The 19,477-nt window shown below is 37.1% G+C and overlaps 1 protein-coding gene across 4 annotated transcripts in view; it reads left to right on the top strand.

Annotated features, from left to right (window-relative positions):
• PLD5 (phospholipase D family member 5) overlaps positions 1–19,477 on the top strand; it is a 163,767-nt gene that overhangs the window by 63,502 nt on the left and 80,788 nt on the right. For 3 of the 4 annotated variants that reach the window (XM_052684977.1, XM_052684961.1, XM_052684970.1), the window contains exon 2: positions 902–1,038. In XM_052684977.1, coding sequence (XP_052540937.1) covers positions 986–1,038 — 53 coding nt within the window. In that variant the 5' untranslated portion in view covers positions 902–985. Of the gene's footprint in view, positions 1–901; positions 1,046–19,477 lie in introns of those variants that run through there. The other variant, XM_052684987.1, reaches the window with a different exon arrangement.

Raw genomic sequence — 19,477 nt, 5'->3', positions numbered from 1 at the left:
TGAATAAAAGTTCATGTACAGGGTTGATAGAAATTAAGAAAATAACTATGGTAAAATGTTAGAGTTTTTAAGTTATTATTTACATATATTTGAGATTGTGCAAATTTTCTTTAGTAGAAAAATACACAGAATATTTGAACAATAGGTTTCAGAATAAAGTAATCTTTCTATTCATGCAACTGTGTAAATTTCATGTCAGGAAATTCTTTAGGTTTCACGTTTATCTAGCGCTGTATTCGTATCCATTTAGTGCTGCAAAATTTCATATTGTAGAGTAAGGCTATGCTGTGTTTTGCCAGCAGTCTCCAATTGTTTTGTTGACTCCTATCTAGTGTTTGTGAATTTTCTTTCTTTGTATCCTGAGTGCTGCAGGGCAAGGACTGGCCAAAGTGTCTCAGTTGCTGCAACAGTTTTTACGATGTCAGTTGCTTTCTGTAGCAATAAAAAAGGACTTTGCTCTTCATTCTCACAATGACATGTTTTATTTCAGCCAAACACAACAAAACTCTCAAGATTTTGATTGCCATCCTGAAGTGTGTATTATGTTGTGATGTGCAATCAGAAAGTATATAGTTAATGTGAGAATCATTATTATAATGCATAATGCTTTTTTTTTAAATGCTTTTCTTGTGGTGCCAACAGAAGACAAGTTTAAATTATGAATATTATTTATGACATGAATTATTTAATGATGCCTGAGTGATATATACTACATCTCAAGGTATTAATCTCAAGGATGGCTTTGAGGATACTTTCATCCTGAGGTGTGTTTCATATTTACAGCTATAGCAGTAAGGTCTTCAAAGGTTTCTACATTTTTATTCAAAAGCTTTAGAGTCTCAAATCATTGACTGGAATGTGCTCACTCTGTTAAAACTTTTTTAATCTTAATCTCTTTCAGTCCCAGCAAAGATGCATTGTGATCTTTGCACTGGTATGCTGCTTTGCAATTCTCGTTGCACTGATATTTTCGGCAGTGGATATTATGGGAGAAGATGAGGATGGACTCTCGGAGAAGAACTGTCAAAATAACTGTCGGTAAGAGGTAACAAACAAAACTTCTCTTTTGGGGTGGATAAGAACAGATATGAACTGTTTGATGGTATGCCATAGTTCGGCGGTGTAGTTGGTAAGAGAAGTAGATAACATCCAGTGAAATGCTTTCTTGCTTTAAATTTCTTATTTTAGAGGCTTGTTTGGCAAAATACAGCACACTTCTTGAAGTTGTGTTTTGTGGTATGTTTTGAGCAAGGTCTTCCTGTTCAGTTAATTTGTGTTCCTGAGTCAAAATGTATTGCATTTCAATAAATGAGGCCTGAGGTAGCTCATACTGCTCTCAATTTTACTGCATCTTTCTTTCATCAAGACTTTTTTTTTTTCTTTCAGGGAAGGTCACTGATTGCTTTTGACCTGAGACTGCTCCTTTTATATAACCTATTACTGCTCTTGCACACCCCTAATGTATGTGGTGTCTTACCCAGAAACTGTGAGAAAATTAGGGATACAGGCAGAAAGACTAGAGTATTGTCAGTATTGAGGCTCAAGGGAGATCTTATCATCTTATCAGTCTCTACAACTCTGTGAAATTAGGTTGTAGCAAGATGGGAGTTGGCCTCTTCTCTCATGTAACAGTGATGAAAGGTAACGGCCTCAAGCTGTTCTCGGGCATGTTCAGGTTGGATTTTAGGGAAAATTTGTTCTCATAAGACATGTGCAGAATCTACTCAGCTACCAATGGCTGGGCCTGTGGGAAGCTGGAGGTTGTTTGTATTTATTAGAATAATCTAATGAAATTTTATTGTTTGTTGGAGCCTTTTCTCATCATTTCTGCAAGTTGTACATTTGGTGTTTGACCTCTTTGCGAACAGAAACCAGTCCACACCATGCTTTCATTTTTCTAGCACTGGCTCTGTTGTTGGTTGTTGTTGTTTTTTTTTTTTCCCTTGTAAAATGACTTGGCTTGTTCACTTTGTACACTCACTGTTCTGGATGGCCTTCTAATACTTGTCTGAATTTTCTGGAGTTCAGTTAGCTTTTCCTCGTCAGGGCCTGAGATATTCTCTACTGTGAGTTATTGCCTTCCAAAATTTTTGAAGACAACTGTATGTGTCACCTCTACACCCACTCCTCTATGTGGGAATCTTTGACAGAACTAGGTCAGATGAGGGGAAAGTCTTTCTGCACAGTTGCTTCAGTGCGCTGCACGTTACTTCAATTATAGACCATGCTTTCCTTGTAGTTTCATAATGTAATAGTTCCCAGTTTTGTCCCTAGGCTTAGCCATGAAAGACCTTGATCTTCTCTTTGTACTTTTCAAATGGAAAAAAATAAAAAATTAAGAGTGAGAGTTGTGTACAGTGTCATGGTAAACTGGGGTATTGTTTATTCCATGACTAAGGGAAGAAATGCTTTTTATGGGACGCAGCAATCTCCCTTTCCAAAAATGCTCATTTTTGCTCAGTTCTTTGTTGGTTGGCATATGTAATTCTTGTCTCTTTGGACTGTGAAAGTAGAATCTGGGAGTAAAACTTCACACTGATGTTAACCATTAGAGTTGGTGAAACTGTTCTGCATTTACAGCGATAAAAGTGATCGCAGCTCTATTTTAAGATGCCTTTCAAAGAGAGATTCAAGTGCGTGATCTAGCTACTAATACTTGAACCATAACACTGTATAAACCATCTCTAATAACAGCTATTGCAATATCAAAGTGCTGGTATCTGCTACCTACTAACATTGAATCCTCCTTTGTGTGATGGAAATCAGGCTCCTTTATGTGTTAAATATATTGCAGACTTAACTGAAGTGCTGTGAGATCAGTTGCTGTGTGGCATATATTTAGTACTTTAGTACTATTTAGTAAGCACTTTTAATAAGTAAGACAAGAATTATTGAATTCTTATATTTCTGCTGTGTGAGTACTTTGACTGAAATTCAGGAACAGGCGCTTACATTTGCAGGATTGCTGAGGCATTTGGCAATAGAATGTCATTTTTTAAGATGAAACTGTTATCAAATACAAATTTTATGCCTGTGAGTCTAGATTTATTTTTATTTGTGAATAAACTTGATGGGAAATGTGCTGTTGAATTGACAAGAACTTCGATGATGGTTTGTTAAACTCTTTCTTCTACTGAAAATCAACTCCATTTTGGTGTTTGGATTCTAAAGGAAAACATATTTAAAATAGATCTGTGGTCTAGAATAGTTCTATAATTAGAAATAAAAAAGACAGAGATAGAAAACTGAATGAAGTAAAATGAAGCCATTTCTAGAAAGCCATTTTTTTTCCTAGGTTGAGAGAGAAATCATTATACTTTAAGTAGTATTTTCCAGTAAGCCTCTATATCATCTTTTTGTTACTATGATTGTATTGTTGTTCATGAATATGGATAAAACCTTTCTGATGAGATTACTGTAGTTCAGCATGAGGTTCCTCATTTGTTAATTCCTAAACTCCTCGTACATAATGAATGCTTACTGGATTTGTTGTCAAAAAAAAAACCAAAAAAAACAAAAAAAAAAAAACTTCCTCTTTACCATTGTATTTATTTTTCTTGGGAACTTTGTAACAAAAACTTGGCAGGGAAGTGGAAAAGCAGACGTTATTACGTCTATGCTAATTGCTGAAGGATTTGTTGCCATATATTGAAGAGGGCACATAGGAAATATTTTTGTTTCTTTAAAAATTACTGTGCTTGGACTGTGGATTATGATTTGTAACCTTTGAACTTCTTGCTAAAAAGCTGAGTCTTTAATCATGAACTCTAAAACGCGTTTTGCTTACAGACGGTTTGTGTCTCTCACAACGTGAAGCCAGGTGCCTGGAGGCTACAAACCATTTTCTGTTTTGTTAGTTACAGAGGCAGGCAAACAATTCGATGTATTCAAGCAGAACTTGAATGTTCCATATTTAACTAAGAAATGAATGAAATTCTTTCCTTTTCTTTTTCCTTTTTTTTTTTTTTTTTTTTTTTTTTTTTTTTTCCTTTTTATACAGAATTATGTTTTTTTAAGCTTGCTTACAGGAGTACAGAAATTGGTAACTTAGAAGACATTACAGTTCTGTCCTGGTAGTTAAGGGCAGGTAGTAGGGCAAATACATGTACCATAAAAATAATGACTAAGAGCCAATGTAAAAGTTACTATCTTCTGCTGACACATAGTGCTATTCAAAATTAGAGTTGGGTGGAGGTGGGCAAAGGTCTATGAAATTTATTTGTCAGAAAAATTTTGGGCTTCAGAATTGAAATTAGAATCTGAGTTCTGAGTGCGAACTGGAAAACTTTATTGGTTTAGATGAAATAAAGTCTCCCATGTAACACTCGTACCATGAGTCACATATGGAGAAACTGGTTTACTGAAAGTAGTTGTTGTATCCTTTAAAAAATTACTTTTATTTTTACGGTTGGACCAAGTCTGTTAAGTGGCATCTTTTCAGTACAGAGAATGCTGTGCATTCCTGGCTTGGTTCCACTAAATTTGATTTTAGAATTTCAGACTTAACAAAATACGAATGGCTTTTGACCCTTTCTATTAAAAGCAGTGTCAACTGATTGACATTTAAGGATTAAAAAAAAAAATTACAAATAGTAACGACTGTGAAAAGCAGAGTTTTTGCAGTTTGTACTTCTAACAGAATGCAAATAATTCTTTTGAGATGTCCACCATATATTGCCAGATAGGTACTGATAGATGAGACTGGTTAAGGGCATATGCTTAGCAGTCTGGGAACTTTGCCTGGCCTGTCTTATCCTGGGTCCATTAGACATTACATCTATAAAATTAAATTTTTGTAATTTGAAAATAGTACCTTTTTATGGCTGATTTGATTTGAATAAATCTTGACTAGCCTCTGACATAAGACTTACTTGATTTTGTTAAAACTGGCTGGTGATCTCTAAAAACCAAAGTGTGGAAAACAGAAGAAATTACATCTGACAAAATGTGCTGTTATCTGAGGAATATCAGGAATTCAAGCGTTCAGGAAACCTCTTCTTCCTGTTGCTGCTGGCAGACAGTCAAGGGGTGCAACAGAACTTGCATACTGTCTTAATTCTCCTTGTCTTGCCAGCCTTTCCAGTGCCCATGGAAGCAATTGTGGCAGAAAACATAGATCTTTCCGTGGCCTTGAGTCTAGTCTTGCCTCCCTCTTGGGGCCAAGGAGGACCAAGATGAAAAAGGAAGTAATGATGGATACTTTGTATGGTTCCCAGCTACAGTTTAGGATGTAGAAAGATTGTTGTCATGAGGATACTTTGTTTCCTTCTGTTTCCTCCCCTCCTCATTTTTCCGATGGGGGTTTGGGATTTTTCTTATTTTGTGAATTTTAGCTTTTCTAGATTTCTGAGGTAAGTTCTTAGTAGCAAATCACAGAATCACAGGACGGCGCAGGTTGGAAGGGACCTCAAAGATCATGAATCTCCAACTCCCCCCTCTCACCCCCCATCGCAGGCAGGGCCACCAACCTCCCCATTTAATACTAGACCAGGCTGCCAAGGGCCCCATACAACCTGGCCACCTGGTTTTGCATGTGTTCAAGGTTGATTCTGGCTTAGATTCTGCTTCAGTGACATTATTTTGCTATTTCAATTGGTTATCTCTTCCTCGGAGTAACGAAGGCACTGGAGCTCTTGTTTGGATTTGCACTGAAGGAACTTGCCTTTAGGTATAATGTGAATGGGAAAGTGTAGGTGGTTTCTTTGGTGTTTGTAGGAAGGCATTGACTAACTCTGCCTACAGCAAGCAAATAATGAGCCTGAGGTTGTGTTTCCATTTACTTCGGCAATTGTTTGGATTGTCTTGGATAAGGATTTGTATCCTTCATAATTTCAGTATCTTGTAGAGGAGCTGAATCTTCCCTTTTAAGTGCTAAGTTTTAGACCTCAACAGAGCTCAGCACTGAGATCCAGAGATTAAATCTAGTTATACACAATGCACTTTTGTATTAATCAGTTATGTGGTGCTTTCAGATGTACCTATTACTCTTGGATTGTGAGAGAGGACCCAAAATTGATTTTATTTTCTACTGCTTTATAGACCTTTTCTTCACTTCTGTTCTGCTACTTCACTCAGTAGGGTTTTGTGGCACTTAAGTGTGCATACAGCAGCCACATGCTTACATAGTTATACCTTGGAAATGCTTTGCCCCTGGCTGGTTGTGGGGGAGATTTTCTCTGTGCTGCGTGGGTTCTGAATATAGCAAGGTTTATATTGACCGATTTCTATTTAATAAACAAACTATGACAGGCATAATAATTTAACGTCTCAGCAGAACAAGATGCTCAGATTTTGAAAACAAGCCTGTTAAAGAGCAGCTGAAGATTTCTATTTACAAAACACTTATAGCACTTGGCATAAGAATGCCTTCTGTCAACAAGATGCCTGTTGTCTTCCTGTGTTGGGGTGATGCAGAGAATGAGCTATAAAATCACTTTTTTTTTTTTTCTTTTTTTTTTTTTCTTTTTTTTTTTTTTTTTAAATGATTCATATTCTCAGACATTTTTATTTTTATTTTTGCCTGAAAACAACTTCACCATTGAAGTTTCTGTGGCTGGATGGTGCAGAGAGCTGGTGACCTTTCTTATAAGGGCATTCAGTGAATTGGACCACGAGGGAATTCAGTAATTGAAAAAACTTTCATCAGAGGAAACTTTTTCCCTTTCCCTTTCCCTTTCCTTTTCCCTTTTTTTTTTTTTTTTTTAACGTATTCTGTGGAAGAGATACTCTATAGACAGGTCCTTGGTATCCATATGGAATAATTTTTTTTTCCTCTGTTCCTTTGCCAATACCAAAAGAGAATCAATTTGTTTTGCATTTACTTTCGGCTATAACGAATGCTTTCAGAAATTAAAAGATAAGTGCCAAAACTCATGAACATGTCCTGTTTAAATATTATTCTACTGCATTACTGCCAAAAGATGGTCCAGCATTAATTACATTGTGTGGATGAGTTTGGGCTTCACTTTGTCCAAATTCACAAACCATTTTCCCACTCCTTTTTTCTGATAAATCGAATGGTTTCTTCTATGTTCTGACAGTGCACCAGAGGGTCCTTAAGCCAGCATTTTTAATGTTATGCTAAGCATTGCTTATGGTGTAGCACAGAGGTTGATGTATTTTGTATTCTTGGAATTAATATATTTAAGTATTCATTTGTTTCTTGTTTCATGACCCAGAGTTTGTGAACTTACTTTGAAGAAAATATTGCGACCTTTGCAGAAATCAAATTCCAATTATTTCATGGATCCTGGGTGATGTAAATGGGATAAAAAGACAATTCTTTTACCAGGTAGCCTCTTCTATCTGGTCTGCTGGGGATCTCCTCTATAATCAAATCTTTCTTTATCTTTATTCCTTCTTAACTTAATGTGTGCAGAAAACTCAGATGACTTCTTCCCAGCAAGACTCATAAAATTCTCAAGGTCGTTTTCTTTACCAGACTGCAAGCCTGCTTTAAACAAAGTTATTAAATCTGGAATTATTGGTCATTCTCTTGATCTTGAAGACTGATTTGCCACACAACAGAGAAGTTTTTATTCTGTCTGCTGAGAATAGAAATCCAATTTAATAAAGCTCCCTGATAAATATTTCTTCCTTTCCTCTGTGGAAAAAGCATTAAAAGGGGCTAAATTTTCCATCAGAATGTCTGAACTCATGCTCAATTTCAGGATGACTTGTGCATTCAGCTCAGGCTAACTTTGTGTCAGACCATAGCAAGCACCTGATCCAGTGACACTATTTGTTTTAATCTCTACTCCATACTCAGAGCAGTATTTTAAAAGATACTTACTGTCCTGTCAGCTTACAGTAGATATGTTGAGATCTGTGTCTAATCCTACAGTGCTTCTGTGAATGTCCTTTCAGCAAGTGTGATCTGATACTCTCAAGAGTTCAGGTGGGACATGCTAGTCACTGTCTTTGGTGCCCCAGCCTGTGCATGGATGGGTGCTCTGCCCATAGTGCCAGGGCAGCATCAATCATGAATAAGCAGTCGGGGTGCTGGCTGGAGCCCCATCAGCATTCTGGAGATATTGGTACTGTTTTGTTGGGTAAGCTGGAGCTGAGAGCATCTTATTCAGCGGCACGCAGCACTCTTTGTCTGCTGTAGCACTGAGGCTGAAGTCAAATGGCAGTGGATCTTGGTGCTAATGCCCCAGTGGAAAGCATGGAGTAAATTTAATGGTTGAAGTTTGCTAGGACTGTTGTCTTCACATACTCTGTATGTGCCTCAGTAGGATGGTAGGATGTACTAGTTGAAGCTTTCAGGATACACTGCGTAATTTTTAAAATTTTCTCCTTTTTTTTTCCTTATATTAATGAATGAATTGTGAGCCAAAAGCACAGATCTTTGTATGTTTGTATGTCTCTAGTTAGTTCACAGAATCACTGTCTATGAATAAAGCCTTAGGCATAAAGTGCTTGTTTGTTGGGCAGCTGAGCCTTTCTGCTTGGCTTCTGTTAAATTTAAAAGAGCTTTCTTCCCTCACTGACCTTACTCATATCTAATCCCTTCTGACCAAGATGAAAAAGTGCATTGGAAATCTTGATCCATCTTACAACTAGTACTAATTTTTTTTCCACATTATGTGTTACGGGTTATTTTCCTTAACAAATTTGTTTTCCATCAATCTGACCAGAAAACAGAAAAATAAAGCACAAATACTAGCCTTCCTTTCTGCCAGATGCAAGTCACTATATGTCCTTTATTCTCTATTTAGTGTCCTGCCTTTCCAAGTAAGGGTATTTGAAAATTATCGTACTGCTTGAAGTTAGTTTTCAAGGCTGACAGCATCATAATTTAAGTTTAAATCTGGTTTCTTCACATAGTAAGTATTGAAATGACTTTTCTAAGAGCCACCAGTGATTTACATGCCTTCCAATGTAAGGGGGAAGATTCATCTTGCCTCTGACACTAGATTCTTGATGAGTATTTAATAGCACTTGAGAACTGTTGGGTTTGACCTCTTACTATTCTTGCTGATTTACTTGCTACTCCCAGAAAGTATGTATGTTGTATTCATATGAACATGAAAACGGATTATTTTCTGGTCTTTTGCCAGTTTGATAGGTACATAGCTAATTGATCTTTCAATGTATTTCTTTAAAAACAGTTGGGAAAATAAAAGGAATATTCTTTGGTGTCATTTATGCACTACATCTTCAAGCCAGCTGGACTTGAATCAGTCTCCACAGTATTAAATCCTGGAACTTAACTTCTACTGGCTGTGTATTAGAGAAAAATACTGTGTTACTAATAACCTAGCAAAATACAAATATGCAAAAACTCAGTGAATATGCATTAACCCAAAACCGCAACAAATTTCACTAGAAAAGTAGATGAACGAAAGTATACTATTTTGTGCCCATGCAAAGCTATATTTGATACCTGAAATTCAAACCAAACAAATCATGATTTTTGTAAAGACAGCAGAATAATATATATATATTATATATGTATACATAGAATCATAGAATCATAATGGAAAAGACCTGTAAGATCATCTAGTCCACCTCCCGTTTCCTTCAGTGGCACGTCATCCATGGATAGGCCATGCAATCTGTTCCTACCATGGAATGCCCTGTGTTCCTCAGGGGCAGGCCTACAGCTTCTACATACAGATGCAAGCGTATCTCTGCAGCAGCAAGCTCCCATTCACCAAAGCTCACTGAAACTGATGCGTTCATGCTACTGGGTGCTGAAGTGCAAACCTAGAGCTTTGATTTTTGTTCAAACACTGTTAAAATTTCACCAAACTTTCTTGGTTCATTTGTATCAATTTGACAGTGCATGTTTTGAGCTCATTACAGATGACTGTGGAGAGTAGATGCTTAGTGTAATAAAGGGTACTGTGGTATCTGGAGGCGAAGCATTTTGAGTAGTGGAAGGTGAAGTGCTGGACTACTAGAATTATCTCATGCATGCAACTAGGGCTACTGGGCTTTAGAGCTGCCCCATCTGGGAGTTTTATGGACATACGTCATATGGCACCCTAAAGATATCCTGAACACCTTCCAGTTTTTGGCAAAGACGGGTTTTCACAGCCTCGAGCCAGTCCATTGCTATGGCATCTTATGGGAATGGTCTGGGAAAACAGCAGGGATGTAACCTCTAGAAGGTAACATCAAACTACTTTTTTTGTTGTGGCCAGTCACTCATTTGTCAAAAAAGTTCTTCAAGAATGACTGGAAAGGAGAACACTGAAAATAGGGGATGTCAGAGCTGTGCTTGAGAAGCAATACAAGTATTTGGTATGAACAGCCAAGTGATTCTGTTAGAGCTACTGGTTGTTCTGGCTGTGTCATTATGTGGCTTATAACACTTCAGGATATTTTCATGTTTTCAGGGCTTTTGGTTTGAGAGTTGGAATGTTGCTATTAAAAATATAATTCTGGACAAAGTATCTATGAATAACTGCTCATGCTTTCTAGTAAAATCTAAAAGAGATAATTGGGGTTGTTTGTTTATTTTACTTTAAGTACATCAGACCAAAATACATTTCCAGTAGAAATATAAGAACTAATTTATCAAGGTACATAGCCTTTCTCTGTTATGGAAAGAGGCCCCTTTATTCTCTTCATCTTGACTATACTTTTTTGTTTTCTTCTTTGCCTGCCTTTTTTTCCCAAATTTTAACCATATGTAATTTTCATCACTTACAATTCTGTATGGATTTAACTAATTTACTCTTTAAAAGTATATATATTTTATTTTTAAGCAGATATATAAATAGATACTTAGATACAGCACATAATAGTCAAATCTATTTTAATGCTCCGAAGATCTCCTGGAAATTTCTGTAGACTGTTGCCTTTGTAATGTGAGTGCTGGCAATGTCCTTTGGGAATGAATGCTTTGAGTACTTCATTCTTTCCATCTGTGGATTTTTATTACCTTTTTATACCTACAGTATATTTGCTGAGTTTGCAGTGCAGATTTCAAATAGTTGCTGACTAGGAGTTTTACCTTGGATTTTCCTTCATTCTTTTGCAATGTAGTTTTGTTTGTTGCAAGAAGGGCATTGACTAAACTTAAGGAATTGTTAGATCATAGAATACAGTATCAAAGAATATCCTTTTGTTTCTCTTCTGGGAAAGATAGCTCTTACTTAAAAGATTCTAATTAAATTACCACCACCAACATAAAATCGCATTAATTTATCAGAAAAATAATACCTTTGTTCTTGAGCTGGTTTCTACAGCTAAGATCATCTAACACATCTGTCCATTCCAAGGCATACAAAAGAAAAGCAGGTGTTATCTTCTGGAAGATGCATGGGCCGAAAGAAAAGAAGGTAGCAGTCACATTCTGCCTCAGTGATATATAATGAAACTGGTACAGCACTGGAGCCGATACTTTTTAATATCCTTATCAATTGTATCAACAGTGAGGTTGAGTGTACCCTTAGCAAGTTTGCTGATGACACCAAGCTGTGGGGTGCAGTTGACACCACTGAGGAATGGGATGCCATTGAGAGGGACCTAGGCAGGCTTGAGCAGTGGGTCCAGGAGAACCTCAGGAGGTTCAAAAAATCCAAGTGTGAGGTCTTGAACCTGGATTGTGGCAACATCCACTACCAAAACAAGCTGGAGGATGAAAGGATTGAACACAGCCCTTCTGAAAACAACTTGGGCGTAGTGGTGAATGGCAAGCAGGACATGAGCCAAAAGTGTGCCCTCACAGCCCAGAAAGCCAACCATAACCTGGGCTGCATCAAAAGAAGTTAGACCAGCATGATGAGGGAGGTGATCCTGCCCCTCTGTGCCGTTGAGACTTCACGTGATGTATTTGCATCCAGATGTGGAGTTCTCAGTACAGAAGGGACATGGACCTGTTGGAGTGTGTCCAGAGGAGGACCACAAGAATGATCCAAGGGATGGAACATCTCTCCTTCAAGGACCATCTGAGAGAGCTGGGACTGGCCAGCCTGGAGAAGAAAAGTCTTTGAGGTGACCTAAGAGCGACCTTTCAGTATCTGATGAGGATAGATTCTTTAGCAGGATAAGGGGAAATGGTTTCAAACTTACAGAGAGCAGATTTAGGTTGAATATGAGGAAAAAGTCTAACATAGTGAGGGTGCTGGAAGCGGTTGTCCAGAGAGGTAGTGGATGCCTTGTCCCTGCAGAAATTCAAGGTCAGGCTAGACTGGGCTCTGAGCAGCCTACTCTAGCTATCCGATGTTCCTGTCTATTGCAGGGGAGTTGGACAAAATGATCCCTTCCAACTCTAAGCATTCTGTGATAATTATTCAGACAAGTTAATGTTACTATTCACAGTTAAAAAATGTTCAGAGATTATCATGATTCTGTGGAAGAAAGTAAAAAAACAATGCACATTTCACTATCAAAGAAGAACACATCCCTGTAATATTTATTGCAATATTCAGGCTAAATATTCAGGTTAAAGGGATTTTGTATGAACTTACACGGTCCCAGCAGATCATAGAAGTAAAATAAAAGCATCTCTCTTAGTAATTCATATATATGATAGTAGCTATTTGATTGTTATTTTTTGACCTTTTAAGAGCCTCAGTAAAAGTGATATGTTAGGATCCATTTCTGTTTCACAGGTGGGTGAACAGTCATTGGGTTTCTACTCTAAGAAGCTCAATAGCTGTAACCCAGCTTATTACAGATTACATAACAGCCATCCAGAACTCTGACTCTGACTTTCCTTACATTAACTCCAAAGCAGAGTAGTAAGAGATTTCAGAAAGTTCTGATTTGAACGTGAACATTTTCTGTGGTAAGTGGTGGTATGCTAAATTATTAATACTTTGTGGAATCTTTTGGTATATTTTGAGGTGTTACTGCTCTGTAAAACTAGTTTTCTTCTGGCTTACACTCTATCATAGAGTGATAGGATTTGCCATGTAGTAAGTTTTCTCTTTGCTTTCTTATTTTTACAGCTATGTTTCCTTTCCTGACCCTTGATAGACTTCTGTAACTTTGCTTTCCTTCTCTTTCACTTCCTTCTCATTTTAGAATTGGCTTTGTGAGGTTCTGACAGCATGCTTATGTCTCCATTAGGATCTTCTATACAGCCTGTCTGTGGTCTTCCTCCCATCCCTTAGTGGTTTAGAAAGTGGCATGAATTTAATTCCTTGGAACTTCTACAAGATTCTTCCTACACACATTCATATTCCCTATCTCAAGTCATATCCCTATCTAAGAAAGTCTATATTCAGAGAGAGAATGTCTTGGGGATAAATCTGTGTTGGCCACAGTGCTGAGAAAATCAAACAAATCCACTATTTTATGTATTAATATAACTAAGAGAAAAGATTGGCTAATTAGTTAAGATATGTTTTGGTGCAGTTATTAAATATTGTTGCATTAAATAGTTAATCCAGTGAATATACTTACACGATCTCGATTTTATTAGGCTTGAATCAAAATACTTCTAGGAGAATTACTCCAATGCATAAGTCCATTTTTTCTGGCCACAATTAGTAGACTTTATTAAAGTGTACCGAAAGAGCAACAGCAGACTCTTCTTGATATGGCAAAGGGAAGTTTTTTGCAGGGTAACGTTAAACCAAAAGAAAGCAAGAGAAGGAGTACATCCCTGCTCTTAGCTGAGGGAATGTGGATTTTCTTCACTACCTGTTTTGCTGGACTTAATCCCCCTACTGAAAGTTAGTGTCCACACACTGAATGGTTCCTCTGAGCTTGTGGTGTTGCAGTCTCCTTGTGCCAGCTACATCAGCATGTAGCTCTCACTGAGACCTCGTGTGCTGACAGCTCCTGGCACTTCTGCTACCTCCTTGCCCTGGCAGGCTCATCCTCTTGCGTATGTGTTTAGGTAATGTCCTTAGAAGAAGCATCTTGAAGTCAGATGTGCTGCTGTCCCCTCCTCCAAGTAGGGACACCATGCTTCTCTGATTCTGCTCTTGCATGCTGTTAGACAATAAGGATCTTAAGGCCTGTAGACTGAGTGCAGTTTATGGGAATTGAAGCTGCAGTTAGATATGCTTTTGCTCTTTCATTTGTTCTTACAGAAAGCTGCTGCTTTTGTTCAAATCAACTGAGAATTAAGGTTTTAATGTTCCTTGCTACAAAGAGCCAATGGATCATAAATGTCCTTGTTTTGGCATGCTCATTGCAGGTAAAATCTGCTGCTTGGATTTTCTGTGGAGTGTTAAAGACCAATCAGGTTAGCTGCTTCCTCCTGCCTCAGCATCCTTGGGCACTTGTCTCCCAGCAGAATGCTGTAAGAATCTGCTGACCATCTCTCAATTCTCCTCACACAGCTGCAAAACCCACTAAAATATTTCAGTGCTGACAGGCTGAAACACTGTAAAAATGTAAATTTTCTTCTGCTGAAGGGCAAGATGCCAAGAAATGCTTTCTAAAATATTTCACTGCTGAGTAAGGATTTAGGGGAGTTTTGGTACAGCTGGAATACAGTTTCAAGCAGTGGGAGAGAAGCTTATGCAATCAGTAAGACCGACCAATATTTTTCAGTCACTTCAGGACTTTGGCACAGAGTACTTGCTGTCTGTACCTTTTTCTTTTAATAGAAAAGAGGCTAAGAGGTGATCTTCTGCTCTGTTGGTGCACAAAGGAAGGGCTTCTTTGTAAGCTCCAAAATGGCACCATCTTCCCTAGCTTAAGTACTGTACTTAGAAGCTCTATATAACAGCAGGGTGGGAGGGTCAGCTTTCATTCAGCAGGTTTTTAACTGTGTGTGGGCACTGATGTCCTGTAGAACAGTGTCCAAGGGAAAGGCCCAGGGCTGTGCCCTTGACTGTCCGTGGGATGCAGAGCTGGAGAGGTTCTGTCTTTTTGCTTAAACCCATTAATTGTTGAATTACATTCATTACATTTAATGAATATAAGAGTACTTTCTGGTGCAAAAGAATGGTGAATACTTTATCTAGAATTGGGAACAGGCTTTGACCTTTGATCAGAAAATTTAAAAATTCTCTTTTATCTCTCAGCTGAAATTATCATTTGTCCCACATATTATATTTTAAGACTGTTTCCAAGGATGCTATTTTCCTCTCTTAATCAGGGGCAGAAAAAGAATGGAGCAGTTGATAATATATCTGCCTTTTTTATACTATAACAATATGCTTCCTATAGCAACGTAATTTAATCCTCTCAGCCCTCCTTTGCCCCATATGTCATGGTCACCTATATTAAACTACTGTATTTTTTTTGCTACTTTTCAGCTTAGCTTTCAGGTTTACATTAGATAATTTATGATGCAGGCAAACAGGATTGATCCTTTGCAGTTCAATATGTTAACGTCTCTGTGAATTGTCACTCACACTTACAGAATGTTTTGCACAAGTATAAATTATAAGACAAAATAATACTTCTTCTACAGAGCCTTTTTCACAACACTACCGAAGTGCGAACAAGTGCGTTCATGAGCGTTACTTTATTCAGCAACATCAAGGCACGACCGCTCTTTCTGGTCAAGTTTCTGTAGTGAGCTCCACAGTGTAACACCCCGTTTGTAGTTAATACACGTATCTCAATCTTGGCTAATTTTTGTGTTAGCACCCAGGAAAGAAATGTATTGGGAGATTTTTATAGCATATTCTGAGAAAAATCTGGGTCATACTCTAATACTCAGTGTAACATATGAGAGCAGAACCTAACGAAGGTAGCAGGAATTGTACCTTCCCACGAAGGAATGTATCCTAAAAATTCTGGAAGGACTTTCAGCTCTTCGTAAGAGGCTCAGCAGCACTGGCACAACTTACAAAAGATTTGTATTTGTGTTTACATTTTGACATCTCAGCAATCAAAGACTGATTTGTATTGGATTTTCATTTCTTTATTTATTTTTGTTGTCCTGTGTTAATAATCAACAGCCTATCAGCTGGATAACCTCTTGCTGTAGCAAACTTGATCCTCAACCTATATCTGAGAAATCATGCTGCGAGGTTAAAGTGATTATCAATGGAGCTGGCTGAAAATCAGGCTTATGTATTATGGTTCTAATATTGTATGCATTATATTACATATTGACCTAGTGCATCTGTGGAATGATAAAAATACATATAAATAAGTCTTATAATAAAAAACACATTTCTCTGCTTTTTCCACCTGCCCTAGTTATGTTGACATAGTATGCTATTAGATAAATAGACCTTGTGTAGAAATTCTTGGAAAGAATTATTTGTAGGTTTCTTTAATTGAAAACTTAGAATTTCTCGTGCTACTTGTTTCTCTAGTATCTGGAAATGAACTGGAACTAGTGTCCTAACTCATAAATTTTGACTTTTTGTTGTTTCTAGTTATAACTAGAGTGATTTTATTTGGAATATCAATGGCAGTAAAAACTTCTACTCAAGCCCAAACAATAAAAGGTTTGCTTTTATTTTCTTTGGGAGGTACAGAGATGTGATAATAAATCAGTAGCAAAGATCAAAGAAAAACCACTTGTTTTCTAAATGCTGCCTTTTATTTGGAATTCAATTACTTTGTATTTGAAGTCAGGAGAATTGGTAAAAATCAGTTTCTTGCTGCATCTTCTCTCCCCTGTGTTCTCCAGCTCCAGCAATCCATCATGATGATGGTGTGGAACCTTTTTTTTTCCTTCCAGGTTTCAGTTAATGAGAATTCACTGAACTCGTACTTCATGTGGCAATGAAAAATGGACATTTTCTTGTGACATACCATTTAAAGCTTATAAGACTCTCTACACCTCTCACCATCTTTGGAGGCAAGGGTGTTGATTGGCCTTTTATTAATAACAACTACAGTATGGGATGGTCTTCCTAAACATTACGAAGATAGGAGTGCAAGATACCAGGAGATACGGGGAAAAGCCTTAGATATTGCTCCTTAATCCCCAGGAAATACTCTGTTTCTGTGCTACCAGTGCTACCATCCTTATTCAAGTTCAGAAATAGTAGTAAAACTTTAAGATCTGCTTTCTGTGTTTTTTTTTTCCTTATGAGTGTATGTTGTAAATGGCTCACTGCCAGCATTTTAGACAGCTAATGCATGCAGAAGACCATCACATTGCATGCATGGTGGTCAGCTGAGAATACCTGATTTCATGAAATGCAACAGAAATGAGAATTGTCCATCTGTGCAGCAGAAGGAGAAAAATATGAAGAAAGATTCCTTGCTTTTTTTGGTATGGAGTGTGTTTCCAGCTTTTTTGGTTTTGTTTGTTTCTTTTTAAATCTATGAACGCTCTCTTCTGTTGCTTTTAGCAGCTGTGGGCTGCAGCTGCAACTGCTTTAAAGGCAAAGCTCTGTCCAACTCACCCTGGCTTATGATGCAAGACCCATACTAGTATTGGATTTAAATGGAAAGGATTGCGACCAGCAGGAGGGGAGAATGGAGTTACTGAATTTTCTGTCACTTTGCTAAGTGAAATAATGATCATTTATGTCAGTCTTTGTACGCTTTGGTTTTACCATCAAGCATTTTGCTTATTTGTAAAACTGTTGCCATCTTTTTCTTAAAGTACTTCTCAAATCTCCTCTTAGCAGTTGAATCTATGTGGGACAGGAGCCTGACTGCAGGCAGGCTGGCAGCGAGCTGTGTTTGCTATTGGGACCAGCAACAAGTTGGGGCATGCTGTCTCCATCTGTACTCGTTGGGTGCTTATTTCTTATTTTTAGATTTCTCCCTTGGAGAATCATTACCTCTTAGGAGGATGAATTACCATTTCTGAGATTTAGTGTAGAAACCTACTGATTTGGAAGTTGAAAATGCTGCTACAAGATTATGCTGGAGTAGTTTCTGCTTGGTCATCTGGTGACTGCTTGGTCTCTTTCATTTATAGAGGTTCTGTCTCACAAATAAGGTTGTGGATTGTTGTTTTTTTGTTTTTTTTTTTCCCCAAAAACTTCCATAATTTAAATAATAAGGATTTTTTCAGGTAATATGATGACAGCAAAAAGTACGTTCTTAGTAACAAGATTTGTCTCATTAAAAACAACATTCAGTTTAATCTAAAATATATTTGGTATGCAAAGCACTTATGATATGTTGTGGACTACTTGAAGTTTGTATGTGGGCTGGAAGGAGTAATTGTGTTTCATTAACCCTTTGCTGTGCTTTTAACACTCCACGACACTCCACTTCCAATGGAAAAAAACAATTTAATGTAATAGAAAACACATTTAAACTAGTGAAATAGCCTTAGGAATTTGAAGTCAACCTTGTAAAAAAGTGATTCTCATTAGAAATGCTGTTATTTTTTGCAGATCTGCTAACTAGAAGCAAAACATTTTGATTAACTCTTGGCAACAGTTGGCTGAAAATATGCAGTAATTTTATTTTCTTTAGTGAATTAGGTTCGTTCATGATCTTCTTGTTCCTTGTAGCACAATAAAAGCAAAATAAAAATATTAACCAATCAATAAATCATATACAAACAAAGATAGCAAATGCAGCCTTGACATCTCAGGAGAGAATTTACCAATGTGAAAACTGAAAGAAACAATAGCAACAAAACATTCCTTAACTTGTTCAATGTGTGCACTTTCGGATAGGATTGAAAGGGATTTGTCAGTCCTACACTGTTTTGTCAGCAAGGCTTCATAACGTCTTCAGTTATTCTTCAAATTGTTGGTTTTTTTTTTATTATTTTTTTTATTTTTTTTAACAGCTGAGTTTATTTTCCTAATCTTTATTTTTGCTATTTGGTATCATTTAGTCATTTGATATAGATACACATACATATACATATATAATAGGAAGCCTGAAATCATCAAAAGCATTTGGCTTTCATAAATGGCCCCATGTCTGTTGAGAAGACAGCGGTACATTTTTTCACCTTTCATATGCTTTAAAGCAGAACTGGTCTTTTACATGAGATCATATTGATATGGCTCACTGGTGCGTTCTATTGCTTTTTTTTTATTTCAGTAACTAAAATGCCAGAGCATAATAACAGATAATTTTTTCATGTTCTCCTTATTTAATGTAGATAGGTTTACTCTTAGAATGTGATTCTCATGTATTCCAGTATTCCAGTTCCAGGAATTGGAACTAGGACGGGAGAGTTGGCTTCAGTTTATCTCTAAATCATAAGCAGTGAAAGAAATGTTATTAAGTGACAAATGCATGACTTCCACCAAAACTCTCAAAATGATGATTATGTATTTGTTAAATACTGAATAAAAGCTCAGCAATAATGAAGAAGATAGGGGAGAAGTACTGCCTAGAAGAAGACGTGGTTTGCATAAATGTAAAGGAGTGTTAAAAATTAGCAGTTGATGCTGAAAACTGCTGCTTTATGTAGGGAATGGGGGAGAGTTCATTAAAATTTAAAAACAAAACAAACCTCTAGAAACCAAAAGCTTTTAATTTTTAATTTCAATTTGCCACAAACCTCACTTCTGTTGTTTTATTTCTTATTGTCATAGCTTTAAAAGTGTCATAGCTTTAAAAACACAAATAAAACAACAAGATTGCAAATAATATCTGGAATTCATTTGATGAACTGACCTATCATCCTGATTCATCTTCATTCAGTCTTGCCAAACAGCCAATGATT

Source organism: Tympanuchus pallidicinctus, unplaced genomic scaffold, assembly GCF_026119805.1.
Source record: "Tympanuchus pallidicinctus isolate F22 unplaced genomic scaffold, pur_lepc_1.0 scaffold1, whole genome shotgun sequence".
NCBI classification, from domain to species: Eukaryota; Metazoa; Chordata; class Aves; order Galliformes; family Phasianidae; genus Tympanuchus; species Tympanuchus pallidicinctus.
This window is presented reverse-complemented; position numbering and strand designations above follow the sequence as displayed.